Source organism: Cryptotermes secundus, unplaced genomic scaffold (genome assembly GCF_002891405.2).
Source record: "Cryptotermes secundus unplaced genomic scaffold, Csec_1.0 scaffold234, whole genome shotgun sequence".
Taxonomy (NCBI): domain Eukaryota; kingdom Metazoa; phylum Arthropoda; class Insecta; order Blattodea; family Kalotermitidae; genus Cryptotermes; species Cryptotermes secundus.
Genome location: NW_019725843.1, coordinates 2,703,710 through 2,729,443, shown reverse-complemented (window position 1 = coordinate 2,729,443; position 25,734 = coordinate 2,703,710). Strand labels below are relative to the sequence as shown.

At 41.9% G+C, this 25,734-nt stretch overlaps 2 protein-coding genes across 2 annotated transcripts in view; both read right to left on the bottom strand.

Moving 5' to 3' along the window:
- LOC111863657 overlaps positions 1-25,734 on the bottom strand; it is a 188,749-nt gene that overhangs the window by 103,622 nt on the left and 59,393 nt on the right. The window lies entirely within an intron of this gene.
- LOC117282248 lies at positions 19,641-25,413 on the bottom strand. Its single transcript, XM_033751141.1, has 2 exons — positions 25,335-25,413; positions 19,641-21,723 (listed from the first exon to the last, which is right to left on the bottom strand). Exon 2 carries the CDS (start codon positions 21,717-21,719, stop codon positions 19,782-19,784), a length of 1,938 nt encoding a protein of 645 aa, XP_033607032.1. The 5' UTR covers positions 21,720-21,723; positions 25,335-25,413; the 3' UTR covers positions 19,641-19,781.

Sequence of the window (25,734 nt, the reverse complement as noted above, 5' to 3'; positions counted from 1 at the left end):
CAAGATCAGAGAAATATATTAAACTGATGTGTGTAAAGTTCACAAAAGGTAACAAATCTTGCAGAGACAGACAACCATTTGAAAATTATATAAAGAAGTTAGATCATAGACATTTATGTCTGTCAAGTAATCAGGAGAAAGATGCTGGAATGGAAACGACCCAAGACCCAGCAAACAAAATTTATTCTGGCACAAAAGTAAGTGCAAGAATACGCAGTAAGTAGGCGGTAGCTATTCCCAGAAGCCCCCACGACGTTGAGCGACCGACAGGGTCTGGCGACGACCTCTACTGGAGGAGTGAGGATTTGATCACGAAGGTTCATATAAGGACTGTTATAACGGACGAACTTTGAGAGTAAAAGCCAGAAGTGAGATAACATGGGTTAGTAGGAGAGAGGGAGACGGAAGTAAAAATGTGGTAGATCAGATTTCTACACAGGCGTCGGCCATGTTTGTGCGCCAGAAATAGACGTCACGGAAAACCTTCATTCTCGGCGACGCGATCTTCAGTTCTCTTCGGAGCAGTACAATGGATGTCTTGGTGGACGGTTGCACGAGTTAGCACTACTGAATCATCAAGAATTTTGAAGAGCACGCGGGAGGGGTAACACTCGGTTCTTCTTGGGACAACAATGTACATACTCGTATATGCAGCAAGGCTCTCATTTGAAACTAGGTTCGATTGTTCAGTGTATTTCACTGAGCTACAAATTATGAACACGAATGTTGTGGCAAGAATTTATCATATAATGTTGGCTCCTGCACCAGCTGATTTTAGATGATTTGATATTTCCTACAAAAAAAAAACAGTTCAACAACAGTTTTCTTCTCAATAACTAACTTCCTTGAAATGAGCCCTTCTTGACAAGCCGCCAATTATGTAGCTACTCAAGAATTTCCCATTATTTTATGGAACCCGAATGTTCACCATCGTGTTCACAAGAACCCTACACTGGTCCCTATCCTAAGCCAGATCAATCCAGTCCATACCACCCCATCCTATCCCTCTAAGATCTATTTTAATATTGTTTACCAACCTACGTCTGGGTCTTCCTAGTGGTCTCTTTCCTTCTGGATTTCCCATCAGTGACCTATATGCATTTCTCTTCTTTCCCATTCGTGCTACATGGTATGCCCATTTCATCCTCCTTGACTTGTTAATTCTTTTAAACACATTTTTATCGACCTAACTAGTTTCATGGGTGTCCAGAACGTGTATTGTATGATACTTCCCTCCTAACTGAATCATAGGTTTCTCTGGAGTCTGCGAATAGCTGATGTACTGTCTCATTGTATTCCCATTTTTTCTCCAGTAACTGATGAATGCAAAAGATTTGATCTGTTACGTTGAAACCCACACTGATGATCCCCAATAATTTCATATATTTTTGGACATAAGATTGAGAGAAGGCTATTGGATAAAACTTGTATGAAGTTGATAGCAGTGATATCCCACGATAATTACTGCAGTCAGTTTCATCGCCCTTCTTGCGCACTGGTACAATAATAGAGTCCTTCCATTGATCTCGCAATTTTTCTTTATTCCAATTAGAATTAGTTATCTTATGGATCCACGGTTCAGGACTCCTTCCTGTGTCCTGCATAATTTAGTTATATAGTCATACAAGAAAGGAATTTCGAAGGCCATGTGCAATTCGTGGGCCGGTGTGCACTTGTCAAGATTCCCAGTAGCGCGGAGTAGTCTGTTCTGCAGGCGCTGCCGTTTCAAAGAGGCGAGCGGCCGCCGCATTCTCCCAGGTGGGACGGGCATAATTAATAACTGACGTAATCAGAGTTTTGTAAAGTGTAAGCTTAATACTTGTATTTAAACGTTCACTTTTCAATAGAGAATAGGTCCTCACGCACATGCGCAAGGCCTTGGCTACAGTCCTTTCGATATAGTGTCTCCATGTCATGCTCCTGTCGAAAGTGACACCAAGATGCGTTACATTATTTACAAAGGGAATATCCCGTCCGTTTAGGTGTAGTATTTTGTCACGGACTGTAAGTCTTCTGGAGAAATAGACTGCCTGAGTGTTCCTTTCATTGATCTTTATGTTCCAGTGTTCACACCACGAATTCACTGCAGTGAGTCCGCGTTGCAGTTTGCAGAGGAGAAGGCTTTGGTGTTCCTCTGCCGCGTAATACAGGTACAGTCCGCGAACAGAGCAACATGTGGTCCAGGTGCCGCGGAGGCATCTTTTATATATGCACTTTACAATACTGCGGTAAGGACGTAACCTTGAGGAAATGTACCATCTTCGCTCGCTCGGAAGCCGGGATCGTGGGTTCGAATCCCACACAAGGCATGGATGTTTGGGATGTGTATTTATTCTGTGTTTGTTTTGTACTGTGTTTAGGTAGTGGCCTTGCGACGAGCTGATCACTCGTCCAAGGAGTCCTACCTACAACTCGACACCGTAAGGTTATAAGAGGAACGGATTAAGTAAAGTAAAAAGTTTATGATTCAACGCTATCTAATCTTAGTAACTGGAAGCTCCATTCAATAAATCAAAAATGATGACAATAAAAGTAAAGAAGAAATCTGCGCTTTCTTCAAAATAACACGGAATTTCAACTTGAGAAATTCAGGAAGCGCAACGTAAGGGCTCTGTTGGGCGGGTGACAAGTTATGTGGCAGTCCCGAAACCGTTCTGCTTTGGCAACGACTCCTGAGGGAAGGGCCCAAGTCTTTCATTTGCGGGGAAACCTGCTACTGCTTCTGTTTTCGTTTCGAGGGATACACAGTTACATAAGCGACACATTCTGGAGCGAATTTAGAAATCATATGGTAATATATTATCCTCAGCAATAACAAGTCTTTGGGCTATGACGTCAGAACACATCATTCTACACCTGACACTACACTGCATCTAAAAATGCCACGATATTATATTCCCGAAAAACTGGACTGAAGTGTTACAGGATAAGGTCCAATGTTTTAACTTTTGTGATGACGGTGACGAATTTGGTTTCGTAACAACACGGGACTTCTTAAGAAATTTTATTTTCCTTCCACACCTCATTAAATGGAGCAGGGACAGGTCAATAGGTATAGCGATGAGCTACGGGCTGGGCGGCCGGGTTTCGATTCCCGGTAGAGGCGAAAAATTTTTCTCTTCTTTATTGTGACCAGACGGGCCTATCTGTTGGGTGTTAGGTAGTGTTTTCCTGGGGCTAAACGGCAGTGACGTGAAGCTGACCACTCCCCTCCATCTAATGTCGAAATCAATAATGGTGGAGCTATACCTCCACTCCCCCATATACCTTCATAGTGAGATTATTAATTAATTGAGCATAGGAACACCTTTGCTTTACTTTGCCTCTTATTAAATTACTCTTTCATATAGAAACATACACAAAAAAAATGTTATGGTTTAACATGAAGAATTAGAAATAACATGGCTAGATATTAACATAACAAAAAGCGGACACTGTGGAGTAGCTCTAGCGCTCTAAATATGCTTTGTTCGAATCTCGGACAGGACACCGGCTATCCTAATTGAACTCTCTCGTGGTTTTCTTCAGTTCGTGTTGCTTGAATTTCGTCTCGATTAGGATATGACCGTTTCTTTCCAAGTTATTTCCAGTTTATCTTCCATCTCTCATCCCACGAGCCGATGTTCTGTAGTCTCTATACTGAAAAGGGGTATTTAAGTAACTCACAACGGAGAAAACATGACAAAAGAAATCGTGGGACGTAATTATGACGCTAACTTAGTGACCTTCAAACGTTTCCAAATCTGTGGTGACGCTGAGGAAATTGTAAATTAATAATATATGCAATTTATTGATACATTAATTTATATAATTTCAACTAATATATATTATGTACATGTTAAATATCTTCGAAGTTTCGTGAAAGCTTTACATTTTCACCAGGATAACTTCGTCCAGATTTTCAAAATGGCCGTCTGTCCAGGGCCACCAACATGTTAGATTCGGTTTCCATGAACACGTTGCCAAAATATTTGTAAACTAACTCAAGAATATACTTGCTGACTGTTATGTCACTGTGATATTAACATCAATTAAAAATGAAACATTAGTGCTGATAAATTTACCGGCATCAGTAATGATTTTGAAGGAAACAAAGTCAAATCCATTCCTGTCTCCAGCATTGGATATATTTTAAAAATGTATTTGAGGAATTTCTACAGTCTTTAATGGCTAGTTTAACTTTTAATTTCGATCCACACGCCATGACAGTAGACACACAGAATGTACATAATTTTGTTTTGGGGTTAGTACGTTTGTCATTTCATCCTTTCTTATTTTAATGCATTAGATGTTTAGGAGGGCCTATTACATAAAAAATAACACATAAATGTAACTTTAGATTATGTTTTGATCATTTAATACAATTTCAGTTTAGTTAATATAAATTCATTTCTTATTAGTTTCAAATTGTAAGGTATATTTTAAGGTAATAAATGACGCTCCAAAATTATACTTCGACCAGGACTCAACTTTGCCTTAATGAGGTCCTGACCATCTCCACACGCGTAATCATCACTATATCATTCATTCATTAAATGGCGCTACAGCCCTCTGTTTGGGTTTGGCCGATTTTCAGTTTCTTACTTCCATATACAGCCGGTAGGAATCCTTGGACGAGGGATCAGCCCGTCGCAAGGCCACTACCTACACACAGAATAACACGAACACAGAATAAACGCACACAGATATCCATGTCTCGAGTGGGATTCGAACCCACGATCCCAGCGTTCGAGCGAGGGAACTAAGTTCATGCTTCAGACTGCGAGGCCACTGTAGTCGGCGTTTCCACTCACAACTAGCGTAATTTCTAGTGGAGGTATCGGATCTGGGGGCTCTAACCAATAGACACTGATACATCTATCTTTTTACCGTCGATTAAATAAAACCTGACATTTGTACGAAACAGATCATGACACTATAAGAGTCCACAGACTATATACATTTTGGAAGTCTTATTACTGCACCCACCCCCCCAGATTGCACTCAGGAGTTCGTTCTCACGGCTGTCATGAGCATGTTATTAATGGTGAGATGCCTGTAGCATGACACTGAAGGCGTCCACTTTAATGTTACTATTTTGTGTGATGAGAGATATTCTAAAAGTAGGAAGGCCATTTCTAGCAGACTTTTAAGGAAACGCGTATCATGTTCGTGTGTAAGCGGGTGAGTGCATCTCCCTTAGTAATATTCCAACCAAAATGGCGGAGTTTCATGAATCTGACGTAAGAAAAGGTAAAGCTATCCCTGTAACAGACCGTGAAGGCCCACAGTGTTGTGAGACGTCGAGGCTCCCACATTATCTAGACAATCGGCTCAAAGATGGCGGTGAAGCTGTCAGCCTTACACGCTGAGTAGACCCCACGGCCAAAGTGCGGCTGAAAGGATTAGGTCAACTGAGAAATCCAATGACCTCATAAGCAATCGAACCCGTGGCCTTGCGGCTTGTAGCATAGTGCCCCTACCAACTACGCTACCGCGTGCCCTCACCTCATAAACATGCCAACAACTTCTATATGAAACATCTTCTATAGCCTGCTGCAGGAATTATAAAAATAGCGACAATGGAAATATTTAATTTTTGTCTAACATGTATTTCACGTAATGGAAGTTCTGCACATAAACTGATTATTTGTCTTATAGTTTTATATTTCCTGTTAGTCTCAAAATAGGAACCGAGGAATTTCGAGGAAAGCAGGCGTCGAAATTTATTATCTGTGTTTCACTAGGTACGTCTGATATACCTATGATTAAACGGTGTTTTATTTTTTGCATAAATGTGGGGAAAGAAAAAAAGCATCGACACAACCGCGCTACGTAACGAACAAGGGCAAAGTCGACTGCATAACCCGTCTGGCTAATGAATGCCGATTTCGATGAGGGTGCTGGGTAATGCTGACGTCATTACTTAGGCCGTAGACGGACGAAGGAACGACAAGGAAGATTGCGTGTGTATAGCCCGTGCAGTCTTATCACGTTACGTCATCAGATAACAGTGAATTTGTAACGTCACCAGCGGTACTCCTTAATCAGACAAGATATAAAGGTGATAATCATTAGCTAGACACGAAGTTGACCGCTTTTATGGAACCCAAAATTTCACCACTTTATTTACATAATTCAGCCCATAAACTCTACTGCTAGAGAGTTCAATTCAATACACACCTTCATGCTCAATCTGCAAGTTTCAACACTAATTTCCGAATTACACTCGGTTTCACAATGGCCCTTTTCTCTGTAAATTCTCTGACCAATACAAATACGTACTTTGGGCATCCCATAAGCGTACTACGCGATTGTAATACTACAGTCTGTCACAAAATATTATTACGGCAAAAAGCAATAAAAAACGAAATCCGTGGTTTCAGTCCTCAAGCGAACTATATCTAATCCTTCCAGCCGCACTATGACCTTGGGGTCGACTCAGCCTCTAACAGAAACGAGTACCAGGAATTTTCCTGGTGGTACTGGACCGCCGGTGCGTAAGACTGACAACCTCACCGCCATCTGTGAGTCGATCGTCTATAAATATGGGAGCCTCGATGTGTCACAACCCTATGGGCCTCCACGGCCTGTTACACGGATTGCTTTACCTTTTTTATGTTGCACGTTTGATTCAATATTTTTGGCTGTTGCTATTAAGTTCTCCTTCTGTGACGAAACTGCGCGATGGTCCAATTCCTGGCCTCTTTCGCAATCAGCTGTCCAACCGCGTGTTGGCTAGCACACAGGTAAGGCAAAAAAAAAAAACAGCTGTGTAGAAACACGATCTCATCCTACTCTACTTTATGCTGGCCTTCAGAAAACTGATTAATTAAGAGCTATATCTCACACAGTCCGCGAGCATGACATTTATTACATCATATCTGTGAGAAGATTTATTTATGTCACAGATGCACGCACTTGAAGTCACTGAAGCCAAGTACAGGTGCCCCAAATGTTGATGTGTTACTCAGAGTTCAGTGAAAATTGTCTCTGTGCTTAGCTGAGCACCACGCCACGAAGACATATTGAGGAGTGGAGGTATAGCTCCACTGTTCTTGACCTCGGCACTATAAGGAGGTTAGTGGTCAGTTTTATGGCTCGGCAGCTTCAGCACCAGGGATAGAATAGGAGACTGGGTGGACCCCAGAAGCGGTCTTGACGTTGTGGAGTAGATAAAAATCTCTTGCCCTGGCCGAGAGACGAATTCCGACTTTCCGACTTGCAGCCTGTTGCTATACCGGCTGAGCTATCCCGGAGTACATATATTTTGTATGCGAGATTTAACTTTCTCAAGGTGGTAATTAATAAGAATACTGTCATCTGCGGAGTGGAACTATGCAAATTAGATTATTTCCGACGTTTCGAAGGAAACTCATGCTTCATGGTAAAGGCTAGAACAGCAGATCGTTATCAATTTTTAGTGGAAAACATTATTTCCTTCTTCAGGACAGAAGAATACTTATCTACGTTGTATAACAGCACTTTCCTATCCTAAGTGGAGGCAACATATCCCTCCTAAAAAAAAAAACTCCGTGATTTCAGTCCTCAAGCAAACCATACCGGCCGAGCAACCTCCGTTTGTCGGCGAAATTTAGTGCCAACTTTAGCGGATAGAGGGTGTCGCGTGGTCAGTGCAACGAATCCCCACGGCCGTTAATTTCGGTTTTCTAGACCGGAGCCGCTATTTCCTTGAAATAGCTCATCAGTTATCATCACGAGGCTGAGAGTACCCCGTTCCAGACCCACTACTTCTAGGAAAATCTGGTAGCGCCGGGGATCGAACCCGGGACCTCGGGATCTGTAGCCAGGAACTCTTGACTACTAGACCACAGAGGCGGTGCAGTATACAGGGCCAGTCCTTTAAATTCGGCCATGACAATTTTCTTCAATATTCTTTTCCTTTTCTTATTCATTATCCTTCGGTCATTCGACTCCATATGTGTGGACTGCAAGCAGCGACGTATAGTAAGTTACATTTACATAAATCCTTTCGCCTCAAGAAAGACAAAGAGAGTGTTCCTTACTGGTCACATTCCCTCAATCTAACCCTTTCACTTCCGCTGTCATACCCACCCCACAAATCTTATTGTTTAGTAAGTAAGCCAAATGGCCGCGCCATAGCTCAAGCGGTTAGTCGCTGGCTTCCCACTGCGGCGGCCCGGGTTCGATCCCGGGTCTGGTCAAGTGGGATTTGTGGTGGACGAAGTGGTGCTGGGGCAGGTTTTCTCCAAGTGCTACGGTGTCCCCTGCAATCTTCATTCCACCAATTGCTCCACAATCACCCTCACTATCATCTGGGGCTGGTACAATAGGCCAGAAGTGGCCGCAGTACAAGGGACTTAGTCCCACCCCCCTAGCAATAAAAAAAAAAGTGTGTAGTGAGGAGCAAGCATAAGGGCCCGCCCTCTGACGGTGACTCAGTTGAATCTAAACGCAGTGCAAGTTATGCTAACAGCCTTTACCGGTGCTCTAATTAGTGTCGAAAACTTCTGGAGACTACACTGCCATGCTGCAATTTACTTATCTAAATTTATGTGAAACTTTACGTTATGATGACGGTGATTATATCTGTCGAATCAGTTATATTGTGCTGCAAGGGATGTGAACTGGGTCTTGTTCCACTGGATGTGTTTACAATAGTTCGTCTACAGTCCATTCGCGGAGACGAGAGAGTCCTCGTAAACAAATGAACGCGGTATCTCCTTCGCTCTTTGAATGAAATCATGCAGCGATCACGTGATGCGTGTCCCGTTGTAGGGGCGTTCAAAGTTCACTCTTCAGTCGAATGCAGGTTAACGTGCGGCCGAATGCAGTGAGTACACTGAGTAACTGCGCGCTTTGTCCACTCCTTGCTGTCAGTTGTGGCGACGCGGGGCTTGCTTTGTTTACGCTAACTGTCTCGTCTCCGCGAATGGACTATAGTAAGGTAATGATACAAGTTCCTTTTGGGATTTATATTACGAAGAGTAATATCTTCTGGTACATGTTTGCTAATGTTTGCACAACCTCTGCCTTGAGGGTCGAAGAAGTAGCTAAGGAAGCAAGCGGGTATGCAGAAAAGCAGACAACGTTGCCTGCTGCTAGCATGCTCCACCTAACGTTCGCCCCTGAGGTGGAAACAATACCTTCCTCCGAAACAATAAGTTTATAATTCAATTTGTGGTTATATCCGGACATTTGTAAAATGGTAGAATTTGTGTGCAATGTGAGTCTGTACTGGTGATGAAATTTTAAACGTGAACAAAAGTAAACGATGTTTTTTTTTATTCTTCGTGGGGTGGGACTAAGTCCCTTGTACTGCGGCCACTTCTGGCCTATTGTACCAGCTCCAGATGATAAGTGAGGGTGATTGTGGAGCAATTGGTGGAATGAAGATTGGCAGGGGAAACCGAAGTACTCCGAGAAAAACTGCCCTAGCGCCACTTTGTCCACCACAAATCCCACTTGACTAGACCCGGGATCAAACCCGGGCCGCCGCGGTGGGAAGACAGCGACTAACCGCTTGAGCTATGGCGCGGCCATATACAGAGTTACTACAAATGATTCATTCCATTTCAAAACACTATAATTTGCCTTATGGAGCTTTGTATTAAACAAAATTTCTAATTGAAGAAAGTCGTCTTCTGGGTTTAGGCGCCGTGTATTCTTCGTTTTGGCCGACGTTCCTCCGAAACGTCGGCCAAAACGAAGAATACACGGCGCCTAAACCAAGAAGACGACTTTCTTCATAGTCCTCGCCGTGAAAACCTCAAAACTTACAAAATTTCTCATTGTTTACTGATTAAATTTTCTACTATTCTACATTTCGGTGTGTAAGATTAGCTTCTTTCTACAAGAACAGCAAAGCATCTTATACGCATGCGCTGTTGAGTAAAGCTATTTCTTAGATTCTGCTTCCTAAATAATTAGGCGTCTATATATAGCGGTGCATCTTATATACCGGATGACGTAAGCAAAAGGTAAAGTTGCCCTGGTGCTTAAGTAAATAAGAACTACGCCGTGAAAGCATATAGAGGAGTAGATATATAGATCCACTTATTCTTGACCTCGGCAGTAGGCGGAGTGAGTGGTGAGCTTCATGCTCTGGCCGCTTTATCCTCAGGGAAACAGCAACCGGTACCATTGGATAGGAACCTGGACGGGCTTAGTAACGGGTCTGAACGAAGTGAATAAGAGAAAAATCTTGACCCTATCGGGATTCGATCTCCACCCCCTCGGCTGTCCAGCCCGTAGACAGTCGCTCTACCTACTACCCTATCCCGGCTTCGTTTCATATGTATCGGAACAGAGGGTAAATACATAGAGTAGAGTCGTTCTTAACAAACTGACAGTCGCTAATCTAATCACGAAATTCACCCACTTTTCAAGACACCCGAATATTTATTACTGTATTCACAATACGAATAAAATGAGACTGGATTCTATCCCGAGGCAGCTGAATCCGGTCCACGCCCCAATATCCTGTCTATTCTAGATTCATTTTCCTTCTAGAAGTTTGTATTTAGCCTATCATATCTGAAATGCATTCTACATGCCCTGTTAGTCTCATCATTGATTTATTAACAATATTCGCTGAAGTGTACAACTTACGAAGCGCCTCCCTAAGTATTTTTCTACAACCTTGCGTCACTTCTCCTTCATTGGTCGAAATATTCTCCGCCGCACGAACAAACACCCTCAATATGTAAAATAAGTCTGAAGGTTTCATGTCACCAAACTGAAGCCTAGACCCCCTGGACTTTTTTCATCTTCTCGATTTGGTAAATGAAAAATACACAACTATCCGGAAGCTTTTGTTTCTTCTCTTGTTAAGTGGAATTATGACGTCTGGTTATGGTTAGAGAAGCAAACTCTCTTTCCGTAATCAGGTAAAAGTATGACAGAAAGTGACTGAAATTTTGCCCTATCTAAGGCAGCCAGCACGTTATATATACGGAGTGTTAGGAGGAAAAGCCAATATTTCGGGAGGTCATAGTATCGGTCATTCTAAGCAAGAAATACTGTACACGTACATGGATAGCTATTTCACTGCACAGTACACTGTACAACCACAGACGGTCAACACGCCATGTCATCACACGAACTGCAAATTGCGTTGATGTTGACAGTGGAATTTTCTAAAATGTATGTAAAATACCTGTACATTAAGCTCTGAAACGTTGGTTGAAAGAGTTCAAAGAAACAAGAATTGCCTTCAGGTCGACCATGAACATCGGAGGAGAATGCGGAGAGCATCAGACAGTCCTGTGTAAGAAGCCTTAAAAAGCGGCCTCCGTATTCTAGGGGTAACGTTCCCACCTCATGACTCAAGGTCGTGGAATTTTTAAAATTCAGGGAACAAGTCCTCCGGGAGGGACTTTAAGCCGTGGGTCCCGTATCGTAGATTTGCGGCACGTAAAAGATCCTCATGTGTCTAGGAGACATCTGAGCAAAATTAGGCAACAAATTTCCTTCCCAAGTAGTTTCCAATGCCTCTGGTAGATGGGGGAAATATCAGGTACCGAGGGCCGACCTCGTTGGCTGCACGGGGCTGATAGCACGCACCAGTACCTGTAGGGTATGGCGACAGTAGAAATTAAAGGGGGGCGCACAATGGACCAATAACTGGTCTAAGTGCATGGGGAAACCCACCCCCTCCAATAATAATAATAATAATAATAATAAATAATGAGAAGCCCTAAAAAGTCAATGACTTGCCGGAATTTAGAATTAGGGATTCCACAAACTACGATTCAGAACGTCATTCAGAAGCGTTTAGGCCTTTATGACCACAAGATTCAGCGGAAGCATGAAATCAAACCTGATGACCAACCCAAATGTTACGATTTTGCCAGTGTAATGCCGATGAAATTTTCTACGCCAGATTTGTTTCATTCGAATGGGTGCTTTAATCGGCATAATTTCCGAAATTGCGGATCAGAGCAAGCAAATTAAATTCGCGAATACGTTCATGGTAAGAAGAACTTCAGAAATTTCCTAGCAATTTAATGTTCGAATCATGGCGATATGTTTAACAGTTTTTTGTGACCCTGACACTCTTTACACAATGCATGCGTCCTGTTAGGTCATCGGTATTACAACTGTATCTGCAACACAGGGGTCATATAGGTTTATAAAATAGGAAAAAGACTGTATTAACTCTCTGCACTGCTTCTGCCAAAGTTTCGTCTCCCTTCCTAAGGGAAAAACTTACGTGGTGGGCACGGGATAAAAGTCATAAGGAGAATATTTTGACCCAACGGGGAGGAGAGAACAGAATTATGGGTGAAACTGCACAAGGAGTAGCATCGTAATTCTGTATTTTAAAAAAGGTCAAGCTATCCTTGTAGGAGACTGTGGAAGGTCCAAAGGGTTGTGAGACGTCGAGGTTTCTACATATTTTGGAGAGTCGGCTCACAGATGGCGGTGAGGGTATCAGCCTTATGCGCCGGAGGCCGTTTACCCCCAGAAAATTCCTGGTACTCATTTCTGTTAGAGGTTGAGTTGACCCCAGGGCCATGGTGTTGCTCGAAAGATTAGGTCAATTGAAAAATCCAGTAACCTCATAGGAAAACGAACCCGCAATCTCCAGCTTGTAGCATAGTGCTTGAACCAGCTACGCTACTAAGTGCCCTCAAAGCAAGGAGGACGACAGGAGCCGGACTTGAAGCAGGAAGGAGTAATATGAGATGGACGATAAAACGTATAAAATTTGAGTAAAAAACCAAGAGTAAACAGACTACTTGGGAGAAGTGGACTTAGGTGGAATGGTGATATAAAAGAGGGTGTGAGGTGCGGGCTGGATTTATTTGGTTCAGAACAGTACCAGTGGCGGACTCCTTTGAAACCGTAATGAGCATCCTAATTCCATGAACGACAAGGAATATATTGAGCAGCTGTGCGACCAGAAGCTTCATTCTACTGTGCTCCGTGTACTACACGTTTTCGAACTCCTATTTCATCACTCCGAATTCTGCTAAACGACCTACCTACAGAGATGTTTTAGAAAAAGTTTATCAATATTTATGTCTCCAACGGTGTAGGACGATGAGAATGCATCTGCCAATGCTTGTAGATCAATAAGACTGAAGAAACACATTATAAAGACTTGCCCACGTTGCTTGTCATGTAAATAAAGCATGGGAACGAGTATAGTCTCTTTTTTAAATAATTCTAATCCATATGAAGACATTTCGAAAGGGTCGAATGGATTCCTCCACTCGATGTTGCAATGTATGAAATCTTGATTAGATTTAAAGTGCTTTAAATTATTTTCGAGTCAGAAATGATGACAAGACTTGAAACGTTGTTATCAAATATTGAAAATGTGTGCGTGATTATACTAGTGTGTCTTGTTGGAGGCGAACAGCGTTTCGCGAAAGAACAAAGAAATATTGACTTTTCCATGAATTATCTTCGCGCTGCTGAGACCCGTGTCAGGCCTCAGAAGGCGTAGTACCCACACCAAACGTGAGAATAATTCGCCTGTTTCAAAAGTTTGAGTGAACTGGTAATAATCTGACGCGCACGCGCACACAGCGTGATGATGCAACAAGTCTACTCTGTCCTATTTAAGGAAGAACAGTAGACGAAGTAAATTTCTTCTATAAATTAAATTAAAATGAGAAAGATTTAAAGATGTTTATTTTCAACTGTCTGAGTTACATAGCTTCGAGTCAGAGGATGATCATGATTGATCAAGGCGAGGTGTATGGAAGGAAAAATTCTTGGTCTATTACAAACTCCGTGGCCTGTAGTCCACAAGCGAACTATACCGACCTTGCGACCCCCGCTTCTCGGCGAAGTTAGTGCCAGTTTTAGCGTATACAGCGTGTCGCGTGGTGAGCGCAATGGATCCCCAAGGTCGTTAATCTCGGTTTTCTAGACCGGAGCCGCTACTTCCTTAAAATAGCTCCTCAGTTATCCTCACGAGGCTGAGTGGACCCCGTTCCAGACCCAGTACTTCTCATAAAATCTGGTAGCGTCGAGAATCGGATCTAGAACCTCTGGATCTTTAGACAGGAACTCTGACCACTAGTCCACAGAGGCCTCAGTAATACCAACACCGAAGCTCCTCAAATTGTTCACTCGAATGCCTGAACCGATCGTCAAGGAACTTGGTATGAAAACCATGAAGCACTTTCAACAGCGTCTCAGCGTTACTTCGGTAACACCAGCATACTGTATTATTGTTCTGTTGGTTTCTGTAAAAATGTCCTACAATTTTTCTATAAAATTAAGGAATCCATGAAGAACCTACGAGATAGGGCAGTCTCTTATGTCAACAATAACAACTAGAAGTCTCGGGAATACAAAACATTCCTGTGAGGAGGAAATTCAATGATCCTACACAAACTGTAGAAGCTATTCAGTGCTAGATCTGATATTTATTCTCTGTCATTCGAATTTTGAAGCTTAGATTCCTATATTTACTTGCTTGCAATTCCTTCTAGCATTCTGCCAACTCGCATTCAAGTGTTGTAAATCAGGGTACAATTTTTGGTAGCATGACTCCCTTGCTTCAATAGGAGCTGATTACGTTTCAACCAAATATCTCCTTTCCCAGGAATTACGGTGGTCTGGTACTTAGGTGGGATAAGTATTTAGTTTAGGGCAGGCACATTTTTGGATTTAAAACCGACTTATGATAATATTATATTTCGGCATGCTGTTGCACCGACGTATCACTTATATACATGTATACACCCGTCTCAAGTGAAACTCTGTTTCTCATTTACTCCTCCTCTTTGTTGCATGTTTCGGCAGTATCCGGCCATCGCCAGGCAACGTTTATCTCGCTGAAACGGTTACAATTTGTTTTCCACCGTGTTTAAAATGAATTAGTTCAAATTTAAAATATGTCAGTGTCGTTCCATTTGTTCTCATTCGTTCACAAAAGATATTTGCTTGAGCGCGCTATATATGTCGTTATGTTTTCATTCTGCGACGTCTGTGTTTTGCATGTTTTTAGTGTAGTTCTTACGGATGTCGCTGTCACGTTATTGTCGTTGTCATTATATGTTGGTTTGTATATTTCCATGGTGTTGGATTAGTTGAGTGTGTATGTCACAAGTATACAAACAAAATTATAGTAAGTGACACACTCAACCAATCCAACACCGTGGAAATACGAGTATACAAACCAGTGGACAGTATAATAACAAAGATAATGAAAATACGACACCCGTAAGAACTACACAAAACAACACGTAAAACACCGATGCCGCAGGAGGAAGACAGCGAGAGAAAACAACGACAAGTAACGCGCTCGAGCAAATAACTTTTATGAACGAATGAGAACAAATGGAAAGTCACTAACATATTTTAAATTTGAACAAATTCATTTTAAATATAGTGAAAAATACACTGTAACGGTTTTAGCAAGACAAAAGTTGCCTGATGATGGCCGGGTACGGCCGAAACATGTAGCAGAGTGGATGAGTAAATGAATAAAGTTTCACTTGAGACGGAAGTATATGTGTGTATAAACAGAATAATGATATTAATACTGTAATATTTTAATGGCACAATAAACTGGTTAGCTAACGCCATGGAGCTGAGGCCTTCTTGAGAAGATAACAGTTGCTCATCCATTCAAGAAACTGCCAGCATTTCATGTACCCAGAGACTAACTACTGTATTTACTGTGTTTGTAAGAGCCAATATTATTCTTTATACAAAGCCATAAGAATAGTTCCATACCTCTCCCATTCAATATCCTTACTGTTTTATAATTTTCTTTCCTTCTCCCAAAATAGTTGAGTGTGATGTTTACAATTTAAAGAATGCATTCGTAAAGTTGGAATCCAAGGAAAGAGTTAAGCCGCAAGCAACACAACGTTACTTTCACGTTACAAGTAAGAATTAATAAGCTCATCGTTATTTTAGTCTTCAGAAAAACAATCTGGCCATGTAGCATTACTTTCAAACTCTCTTTTATTTATTGTATTACGTAGTTTTCTTAGCTCAAACTTCCTCAGACAAACAATGCATAGACAGAAGTAAATTAAAGTCTAAACAGTTCTATTTCAACAGTTTCAATAAAACTGATACACATAACACACATAATATATGATAAGCAAAGCTGAACACCAAATACGCTGAGGTGAAACGTATTTACAGAGTAGATAATGAAAAGTTCAGTCCAGTGTGACATACAAGTTTACAACACTTCATTCCACATTCGCCTTACATGTTTCGATTCAAAAGAATCATCTTCAGAGGCGCACCACTACGATAAGGAAACACTGTCACATAAGATATTCTAACAATATGCACTTTAGATATGACTAATGCTCTCTATATAAATTTTGTAATCAGGGTTGGTTCCGATGTTTATCTTAGGCACTCACAATGGCGCTTCTTGAAGTGTAGATTTACTTATTATGAGTTTCTTTTAGTGTATTTCCTGGTTATTCTCACTGGAGTTAAAATTGTATTAAAATTTCCATGTAAACAATTAGTTATTATATTAAAATATCTTGAGCCGACATTGGGTCATGTTGTTTTCCTCCTGATGGTGGGACACAGCACGCACGTGAACTACACTACTAATAATAATAACATAAAACCAACAGATATAAACGACATCTCCCACCAGCAGGAGGAAAACAACATGACCCAATGTCGGCTCAAGATATTTTAATATAATAACTAATTGTTTACATGGAAATTTTAATACAATTTTAAATACATTGCGAGGCTACTGTATGGAAAAGTGAACACCATATTGCGTGCAGTGAAAAACTCCAGTGAGAATAACCAGGAAATACACTAAAAGAAACTCATAATAAGTAAATCTACATTTCAAGAAGCGCCATTGTGCGTGCCTAGGATAGATATTGGAACCAACGTGATAACAAAATTTATATAGAGAGCATTAGTCATATCTAAAGTGCATATTCTTAAAATATCTTATGTGACAGTGTTTCCTTATCGTAGTGGTGCGCCTCTGAAGATAATTCTTTTGAATCAATACATGTAAGGCGAATGAGAACTGAAGCGTTGTAAACTCGTATGTCACACTGGACTGAACTTTTCATTATCTACTCTGTAATTAATAGTGTGACGGGCCAAAATGAGACAAGTGAAACGTATTTCTTGAAGACACCATAAAATGTGACTGGTCATTTTGTTAAATACATTTAGATCGTTTTACTGCACTGAACATATTAGTATTACTTAGAATTTGACCTTCTCATAGCGGTGGTTATCTCCTGGAATATAAAACTGGTTTCTTGCTTGATTTATTCTTTGTCCCTGAAGATGGAGGCGATATGTTTCAACGAAACGTCCGTTGACTTATTATGTTTCAAGATTGCATCTCTGTGTTATGCATACAATTATATATTTTCAGGTGTTATAATTCACTTTAATTCTGTAAACTGGTAGAGTAATTTCCGAAACTTTCACTTAGCGTAGCGCCTGGACGTCATGGCGACGCCTGGGAAACACCATGGAAAATTGACTTTATATGCCATCACTTCAACTAGGGAAGATCCTACGAGGCAAAATTCTTAAAATCATAATATGGAATGCTTTTATCAGCATAACTCAATTCAGTTTAATTATCATTTATGTGCCGAGTCAACAGCTAAAAGGCCAATTACAGACATAGCAGTGTACATAGAAGTAATTACATTATGGACAAACACAACATAAAGTCAAAGACAAATTACAGGCAAGCACTGGAGGAAAAGCACATTAATGCAGACAAGTAAACAAACAAAGTAACAATAATAATAATTCAGTAAAATATTTTATATCTTTGCTTGTTTACAAAATATCCCAAAGGCCAGTTATGAAATAGGCACCAGAAAAGATGAAATCAAGCAAACATATACATACAAATACAGACAAAGTGACTTGGACAATGATAAAAATTCAGTACGTTCAATTGAGCCAGCTATTATGCGGCGAGAAATAGCGAACATAGATTTATATTGTGTACAATTAATATTTTATTATGAAGAATGGACCATTATAAAATATGATTAAGAAAAATAGTGTGACATGTCTAACCGTTGCTGGGCAACGGGAGGTGGAACGAGTTACCACGAAGACAGACGCCCGATAAACGGTCGGTTGGCAAGTTACGCAACAGTGGTAACGAGGTTACGCGACAGTAAGGAAAGCGGTGTTTCTCCGAGCCGAAGCACGCTGTTTACTACACAGAAATACACAGCTCTCGGCAGCGTTCCCCAGCAACACCTGTAAACATGATGTTACGCAACAGTAGCTATCGCTGTTTTCTCTGTTGTCAGTGCGGAAGCTACTAGAGTAGTGAGTAGTGAGTATTGAGCCAGTTACTAGAGAGAGTAACCAGTCAGTTGCAGTTTAGCATTCGCCGGAGTAAACGGAAGCAGGAGAAGTAATTGTGATACTGCAGATGGCAGTACTGATGTAATTGTTGATTCTGTAACTGTGAGAGCGGGTGTTCAATAGATTCGCTATATCCAAGACGGCGTGAAGTTATCTGTCCCGTGACATATACCCAACACGTGACATTTGGCTTTAAATACTCCCAGCACCTCTGCAAATAACGTTATTAGATGTAGCGTGTCCAGCAGAGGGACAATGTTTACTCGAGGAGCAGACTTTATACAAAGCGAAGCCTCTGATGTTTCAAGAGGGAACTTGACCAAGAGTTCATAATAATACGAATCTGAATTCAGTCATTTATTTTTACAGGTTAGTTCACATCTATATGGGCCAATTACAGATTTAACAGAATCAAATAAATACGAAATGAAGAAAACAACACACACAGCTACAGGAGAAATGCATTTCACAAATCCATTTCGCTGTATCTTCACCAGTCATTGCCTCGTGACGGGTCCCAACAATGTCCTCTGGCTCCGTGCTCTCGTTGATACTAGCTGACGACTGCCTCACAACAAACTCACTGCTCCAACTGGCGATACTCAACTACATGACTCTCACTAATTGTCCTGCTTATAACATTTCGACACTGGCCGCACGGAAAAAATCGTTCCCGTTGCTGTTTTAAATTTTTGCTATGCAAACATGCTTGTTTGCGAATGCTGTTTTATAGCTGCTTATTTCGCTGTTATTGCCTAGCAACGGGTCTAAATGCCACTATATATATAGTCATCAACTAATGCTGCAGGATGCTGAAATACAATATTATGAACATCGATATATGTATATTATTAACTGTATTTCAATTACGCATTGGTTGGTTAGAGCCGATCACAATTGTCGGCCAGTCTATGGTATGAACTGTCTTCTCTCGCTTGGACGATGGGGTCGTGGTTCGAATCCAATACAAGGCATGGATGTCTATGTGCGTTTATTCTGTCTGAGATGTCCTGTGTGTAGGTAGCGGCCTTGCGTCGGGCTGATCACTCGTCGAAGGAGTCCTACCGACTGTAAAATGATTACGAATCTGAAGGTGAGGCCAGGGCCCAACAATGGACTGTAGAGCCATTGATGAATGAATGAATGTTCTTTTATTTCTAGTGGGGTGGGACTTCCCTTGTACTGCGGCCACTTCTGGCCTATTGTAGCAGCCCCAAATGATAGGTGAGGGTGATTATGGAGCAATTGGTGGAATGAAAATTGGCAGGGGAAACCGAAGTACTCGGAGAAAAACCTTCCCAAGCGCCATTTTATCCATCACAAATCCAACTTGACCAGACCCAGGATCGAACCCGGGCTGCCGCGGTGGGAAACCAGCGACTAACCGCTTGAGCTATGGCGCGGCCTAATGAATGGGTTAGTTCGAATACTGGGCGCGGACAGAACGCTTATGAAAAGGTGGAAACATGCTAATTAACAAGAGCGGTGATTCATTAAATTTACCTGCATTTTAGCGAAAGCTTTCCAAAGGAAAGTTCCGAAAGGAAAGCCATGACAGATAATCCAATGCCAATGAAAAGAAAAATGAAAGCCCCTTGCAAGTGAGACACGTTCAGTTCAATATATGAATCTTTCAGAGATTCTAGTTCTAAAATCCCTGCTTTCATTCGTGTCTCTTCTATTATGGCTCGTAACCAATAGTCGGACAGACCGGCTTCAACTATCCTTGTGATAATTTCGTTCACCAGTTTGAGAAGAGGACTTCCTTTCTGCATCATCATTACTGCATGCAACTGAAAAGAATCCTCTCGAAAGGGGTGGACTTCATGCCTGTTTTTCTTCTTCAGAAATCCTTCACGGTGGTAACCGAGAGGGACTCTCCCCATAAATAAAGCAGTGTTATACACAGTCGCTACCTTTTCTAGGCAGCTTATCGGTTCACACAGAATCAACGGCGTTAGTCTCTTTAACATGTCGTCCGTAAAAAAACACTTTAATGCAGGAGAAATTGCATAAATTATTGAGGCCTGTAAGAGTTCCTCAACTGTGTCCAACTGGTGGTGTAGGCCAGGGTCCACTTCGTAACTCGTAAAAAAAGCCTGAAATACTGTGTTCGTGGCCAATGAATATACCATCCAAGAAAGAAGCAAGATACGCAACGTGTCGGTACGAGGCATCTCAGGTACTCCTGCGCCCAAAAAGGTAGCCCATGTTGTTAGAATGCACTTCATAGTATCCCATTTGTTATACGAGTAAAAATATTTTGACTTTGCTAAATACTTCATAATAAATCCCATAAGGAAAACAGCCATAAGCAATAATAACCATGATGAGGGAGTAAATACTCTGCCCATACTTAACCATCGGGGATAAGGCGTTGCTCGAGCCACCACCCAGGTAAATCCGTCAGTATGATATATATTTGTATTATCAAATTCAATATAGTCATAATAATTAAGCAGAAAACATCCTATTACAATGTCTGCTTTGTCGTATATTAGCTCAGCTTTCAGTCCAGTCCACGTTCCATTTGGAAGATGTTGTCCTTTCCTTTCGTTCCCTGAAGGTACCCTGAACAACAGCGAAGCGTTCAATTTCTCAGATATAATTCTCAAAACTTGTACATCCAGACCTCCCCTGATAGTCTCATTTCCGTGCCAAATTATATATGGACGAAACTTAATTGCAGATGCCCTGAGGATGCAACCATGCAGATCACGTGGTATTCTGTCAGTGTATAGTGTTATGTTGCGTAAGAAAAATCCCGTATCGTATTCCCGAACCCAAGTATCGAGATGAACAACATCCAGGAGTAGTCCACATCGTGTCGAGGGCAAGTAACGTGGAAACCACGTGTATATTTCAACCGTTGTATGTGTTGAAGGATATAAGAAGATGACGTTAAACGCCTTAAAGCGCCAAAGATATTCTACAATAATCTTCAGCCCTTTACGTATATCGTTTGAAACGCAACGACGAACCACCACCAAGAATCTTGCTCTGGAGTTCCATGCTGGGAAATTCTTCAATTGCATGATCGTCTCTCTCACGAAATCAAATGCCGCTTTCCAATATCCGTTTCGACAGCTCAGTATCAGGATATAACTGTAGTGTTTGTCGTCTGTGTTAGTCCAAGCATATGAGTTATATCCCATTACATTTCCTGTTGGGCGATGTACAGTTATCGGCCAGCGACCAATCGCATTCATGCTTTTTATCACATTGTTTTCAATGTCGACGATAGTTTCAGTGGCAGGGTTCTTACGGGTTTCTTCAGTAAAGGACGAGGAAAACACGACTGTTCGTCCAGCGATGAAGTACCGGACACTGACCCTTGCGATACAGTCTGCCAGAAGATGAACGGGCTGACCGACGTGCAGTGCTTCCAGTAGACTTGCCACCCACATTGGAAGCAGTAAACAGAATTTCTGTGACATAACGGTAAAAACAAATTTTGATTACTCCAAGGTATATTTCTTTCCGTGTTTCCATTACCAGAACAAGTTAATCTCTTATATTGATTTTCAGAAATAACATTTGGACTTGTGAAATAGGACGTAACAAATATTATTATTAAAATAAATCTGTTCCTGGGTTTTATTAATCAAACACCACGCCATGAAGACGTTTGGGGGAGTGCAGGTATAGCTCTGCCATTCTCGACCTCCACTCTGGATGGAGGTGAGTGGTCAGCTTTACGTCCCGGCCGCTTTACCTCTGAGGAAAGGCTCCTGGTACCCATTCAATAGAAAGTTGGGTAGACGTCAGAGCCCGACTTTAACTCTGTGGAGGAGAGACAAACGTCTTGCCCATACCGGGAATCGAACCCGCACCTCCGGATCTGTAGCCAGGAACTCTGACCACTAGACCACGAGGCGGTACTATCACTACTACTACTACTACTACTACTACTAAGAAACAGGCGATGAACCAATTTAGATGGACAGGAGAGAGCTGGCTTAATAATTATTCAGTATCAAAGATCTACTTACAAGTGTGCAGTAGTGCGACATGCTAAGCGTTCGTGTGGACTTATTCTACAAAGTGAAGTGTGGTCCAACAGAAATTTGTATTTAGTTTAGTAAAACGTCATTTCGACAGGTTCTCACAATGTGAAAAGGGTCACGTAATTATTATAAAATTATGATGGGCCTACGTGATTTAAAGGGTTATTCGTGATTCCCGTCAGTGTTTTATCTATTTAGTTGAAACAGAGCGAAGTCAAGCTCTGGTATACATTCCTGTCAAAGACCCACCTGCAGGCTTTTCGAGAATGAAGTCCATGTTCTGTTTCTCTGTCTGACGATGGCATTATGTAACATATCTATAAATCAGACAGCGCTCACTGGTCTGGTAAGCACAACGGAGGCATCTGATTGAAATATCCTTCTGCCTGACTGGGCTCTGCAAATTTACTGTATTTCTACTCCCTACAGATACACAGTGGGGGGCATGCGGTACCGTAGTTGGTTGAGGCACTATGCTACAAGCCGACGGTCGTGGGATCGAGTCCCGATGAGGTAATTTTTTTTTCAATTTTCATTCCAAATGCACTCTGGTCCTGGGGTCAACTCCGCCTCTAACAGAAATGAGTACCAGGAATATTCTTGGGGGTAAATGACGGTAAAATTACAATTTTGTATTTTTTTAATACATCAAACGAGAAGGAAAAAAGGTTCTAACTGAATAGTAGCAAGCATTAACCGAATTTAATCCGCTCCTAATTTTTAATGAATCTCTACACTTACAGTCAGTTATAAAATATTCCTGTACAGTCAAGGGAAGTTTTGCAAATTATTTCACTAGCTGCAGCTACATTTTACAGAACACTCACGCGACTTATTTTCAAGAACTCTGCATGGATACAACTACATTCAAAATAATTTTTGAGCACTTGGGGACTTTCTTAGTGTAGACCGCGACCCACAGTTTGTTAAACGGTGTTTTTTTTTTAACTGCGATAATGGCAGCTCGCCGATATGTGCTACCAAACATAATTCGATATTACGAAAAATTACAGGAAAGCGGGAAGAGCCATCTAATAGCAGAACTGCGAACTACATACGCGATTGGCGCTTGAGGACGCCTAGTGATTTCTTGAGGTAACTACGGTCACAGAAAGTCACCATACAGTAGTTACATCTCCTGGGACATAACGTTGTGTAGTCCGTTGAAAGCCAACAGATGTTTCGGAAAGATATGTCTCGTCCATCTTCAGGATCGAGGAATAAGCAACCAAAAACTAGCAACCTGACTAAGGGCGGCCGCACACCAACTGCGTCAAGACAAGCATCAAGACTCGAGACAAAAGACGCAGTCTTGCTTCATTCGTGATTCAGACTCGAGTCCGCACCAAAGTAGCATATATCTGCGTCTTATCACATCTTCTCTAGTTGATGACATGACGTCATTACGTCGATACCGTGCACTGGTTCTGCTCCTTGAGTACTGATGCCTGCGTCTTGACGCACAGAAACGGAACATGCGGAATCTTGCTGCACGTGTCTGCAGCATGAAGCTGACGTCAGCATGACTCAGACCGGTGTGCGGCGGTTTTCATAATCTCATTCGTCATATCGCAGACATCGTGCCTTTATTGTTACATGTCTTGACGCATGCCGGTGTGCGGCCTACCTAACGCAGAGTAGAGTTTGCTACCTGCTTCATGGTTGTTTCTTGCTTGGTTTATTCATCGACCATGAAAACTGAGGCGACATATTCTTCCGAAACGCTGGTAGATTTTCAATGGAATACACTGTGTTATATCCCAGAAGAAAAACTCTTCGTAACCACCGCTGTGAGAACCTCAAGTCCTGCAATCGCCATAGTTTCGTATCTCCATCAGGTCATTCTACCATAAACAGACAGAAGCTTAATATTAAGCCATCAATGTACATTTTATGTAACAAAATATTACGTAGAAACGACTATTTTTTTTCCTATTTAATTCTTCAGAAATGTGTTAGGCCCTTTTTAGTTCGTCAGTGTTTATTAATAATTCATATCGAGGCTTATATTTGGCAGCACACGGGCCGCATACGGTCCGTGAAATTCTCCTTCAATTCCACCTAAAGTACGTTAACGTCACTCTCATTCTTAATATGGAGTCAAATACACTTTATGAAATATGCTTCCGTGAAAATTTTTAATCGAGTTCAAGCGACAAACCTTGAAAAACAAGGGACTGTTAAGGCTCAAGATGATATAAAATATCAATAAAATCTCCAGCAGAAAACCTTAGCATCTCATTTTTAAACATCGTGTCTTCTTCTTCTTCTTCTCCTCCTCCTCCTCCCCCTCCTCCTACTCCTACTCCTCTGGTCTCACGGTCCTTTTACTTTAGCCTTAGCCTCCCTTAGAATTTCCGTCCATTCTTCGATCTCTCCGGGGTTTCTGAACATTTAAATCTTTTAACGGGGCCAAGCTGTTAGCCCTGTCCCAACCTTCATCTCATTAAGGGCTCGGATATCATGTCGGGGTGTACTCCCTTAGCCAAAGGATCCCATGTTTAAGGCGCCGGATACTCCCCTCTGCTACACTCCCTGCTCTCACCACAAAGTGAACCCTGGGTCACCAACTAGGAGGTCCAGAGTGTGGATTTGCTAACAGAGGCTGTATCGCAGGTTTCTACAAGACACAACTATTGGCATCTGTGTGTTGTCCTGGGACCCAAGTTCCTCATCGCCTCTTAAAACGTCGTCTGCATCATAACATTTAAGTGTATGGGTCCAATTCTTGGAGTCGGGCTAGCTCAGTCGGTATAGCGACGGGCTACGGACTGGACGACCGGGGATTCATTCCCGGCAGGAAGAAAATTGTTCTCTTCTCCACAGCGTCCAGACCAGCTCTGGGGCACACCGACCCTCCTACCAGAAGGGTGCCGGGACCTCCTTTCTCCGGAGATATAGCGTCCGGGGCGTGAAGCTGCCCACTCGCTTCCATCTAGTGCCGAATTCAAGAATGATGGAGCTACAGCTGCACTCCCCTATAAGTCTTCATGGAATAGTTCATGTTTAATTAAGCACAGGGTCAATTTTACTTTACTTTCACGGGTACTGATGTGGTCGGAGCCGAGTTAGCTCAGTAGATGTAGTGACAAGGCTACTGCGCGGACAGCAGCGGATGGGCATTTTGTTTCTTTAGATCGTCAAGATATGTTCTTGGGCGCACCAAGCCTCCTTTGTTGTGAGTGTCTGGGGATCCTCCTTTAAAGACCAAGAGAATTTTCTTCTCCGCACTTCCAGTACGTCCCTGGGGCCCACTGTCTCATATCCATTGGATCCTGGGGGCCTGTCCCGAAAAACAAGAGATTTCATTTTTCTCCACAGCGTCGAGACTGCCCTGGGGGGCCAATGAGACTGGTATCCAAAGGTTCCAAGGGGCTCCTGCCTGAAAGAGAAGTTATTTCTCTTTTTCTAGACCGAAATCGGGGCCCATCTAGCTCTGTGTAAC

Excerpts from the sequence above, each read along its gene's own strand:
- LOC117282248 (XM_033751141.1), bottom strand. The coding sequence starts at position 21,719 with ATGTCACAGAAATTCTGTTTACTGCTTCCAATGTGGGTGGCAAGTCTA.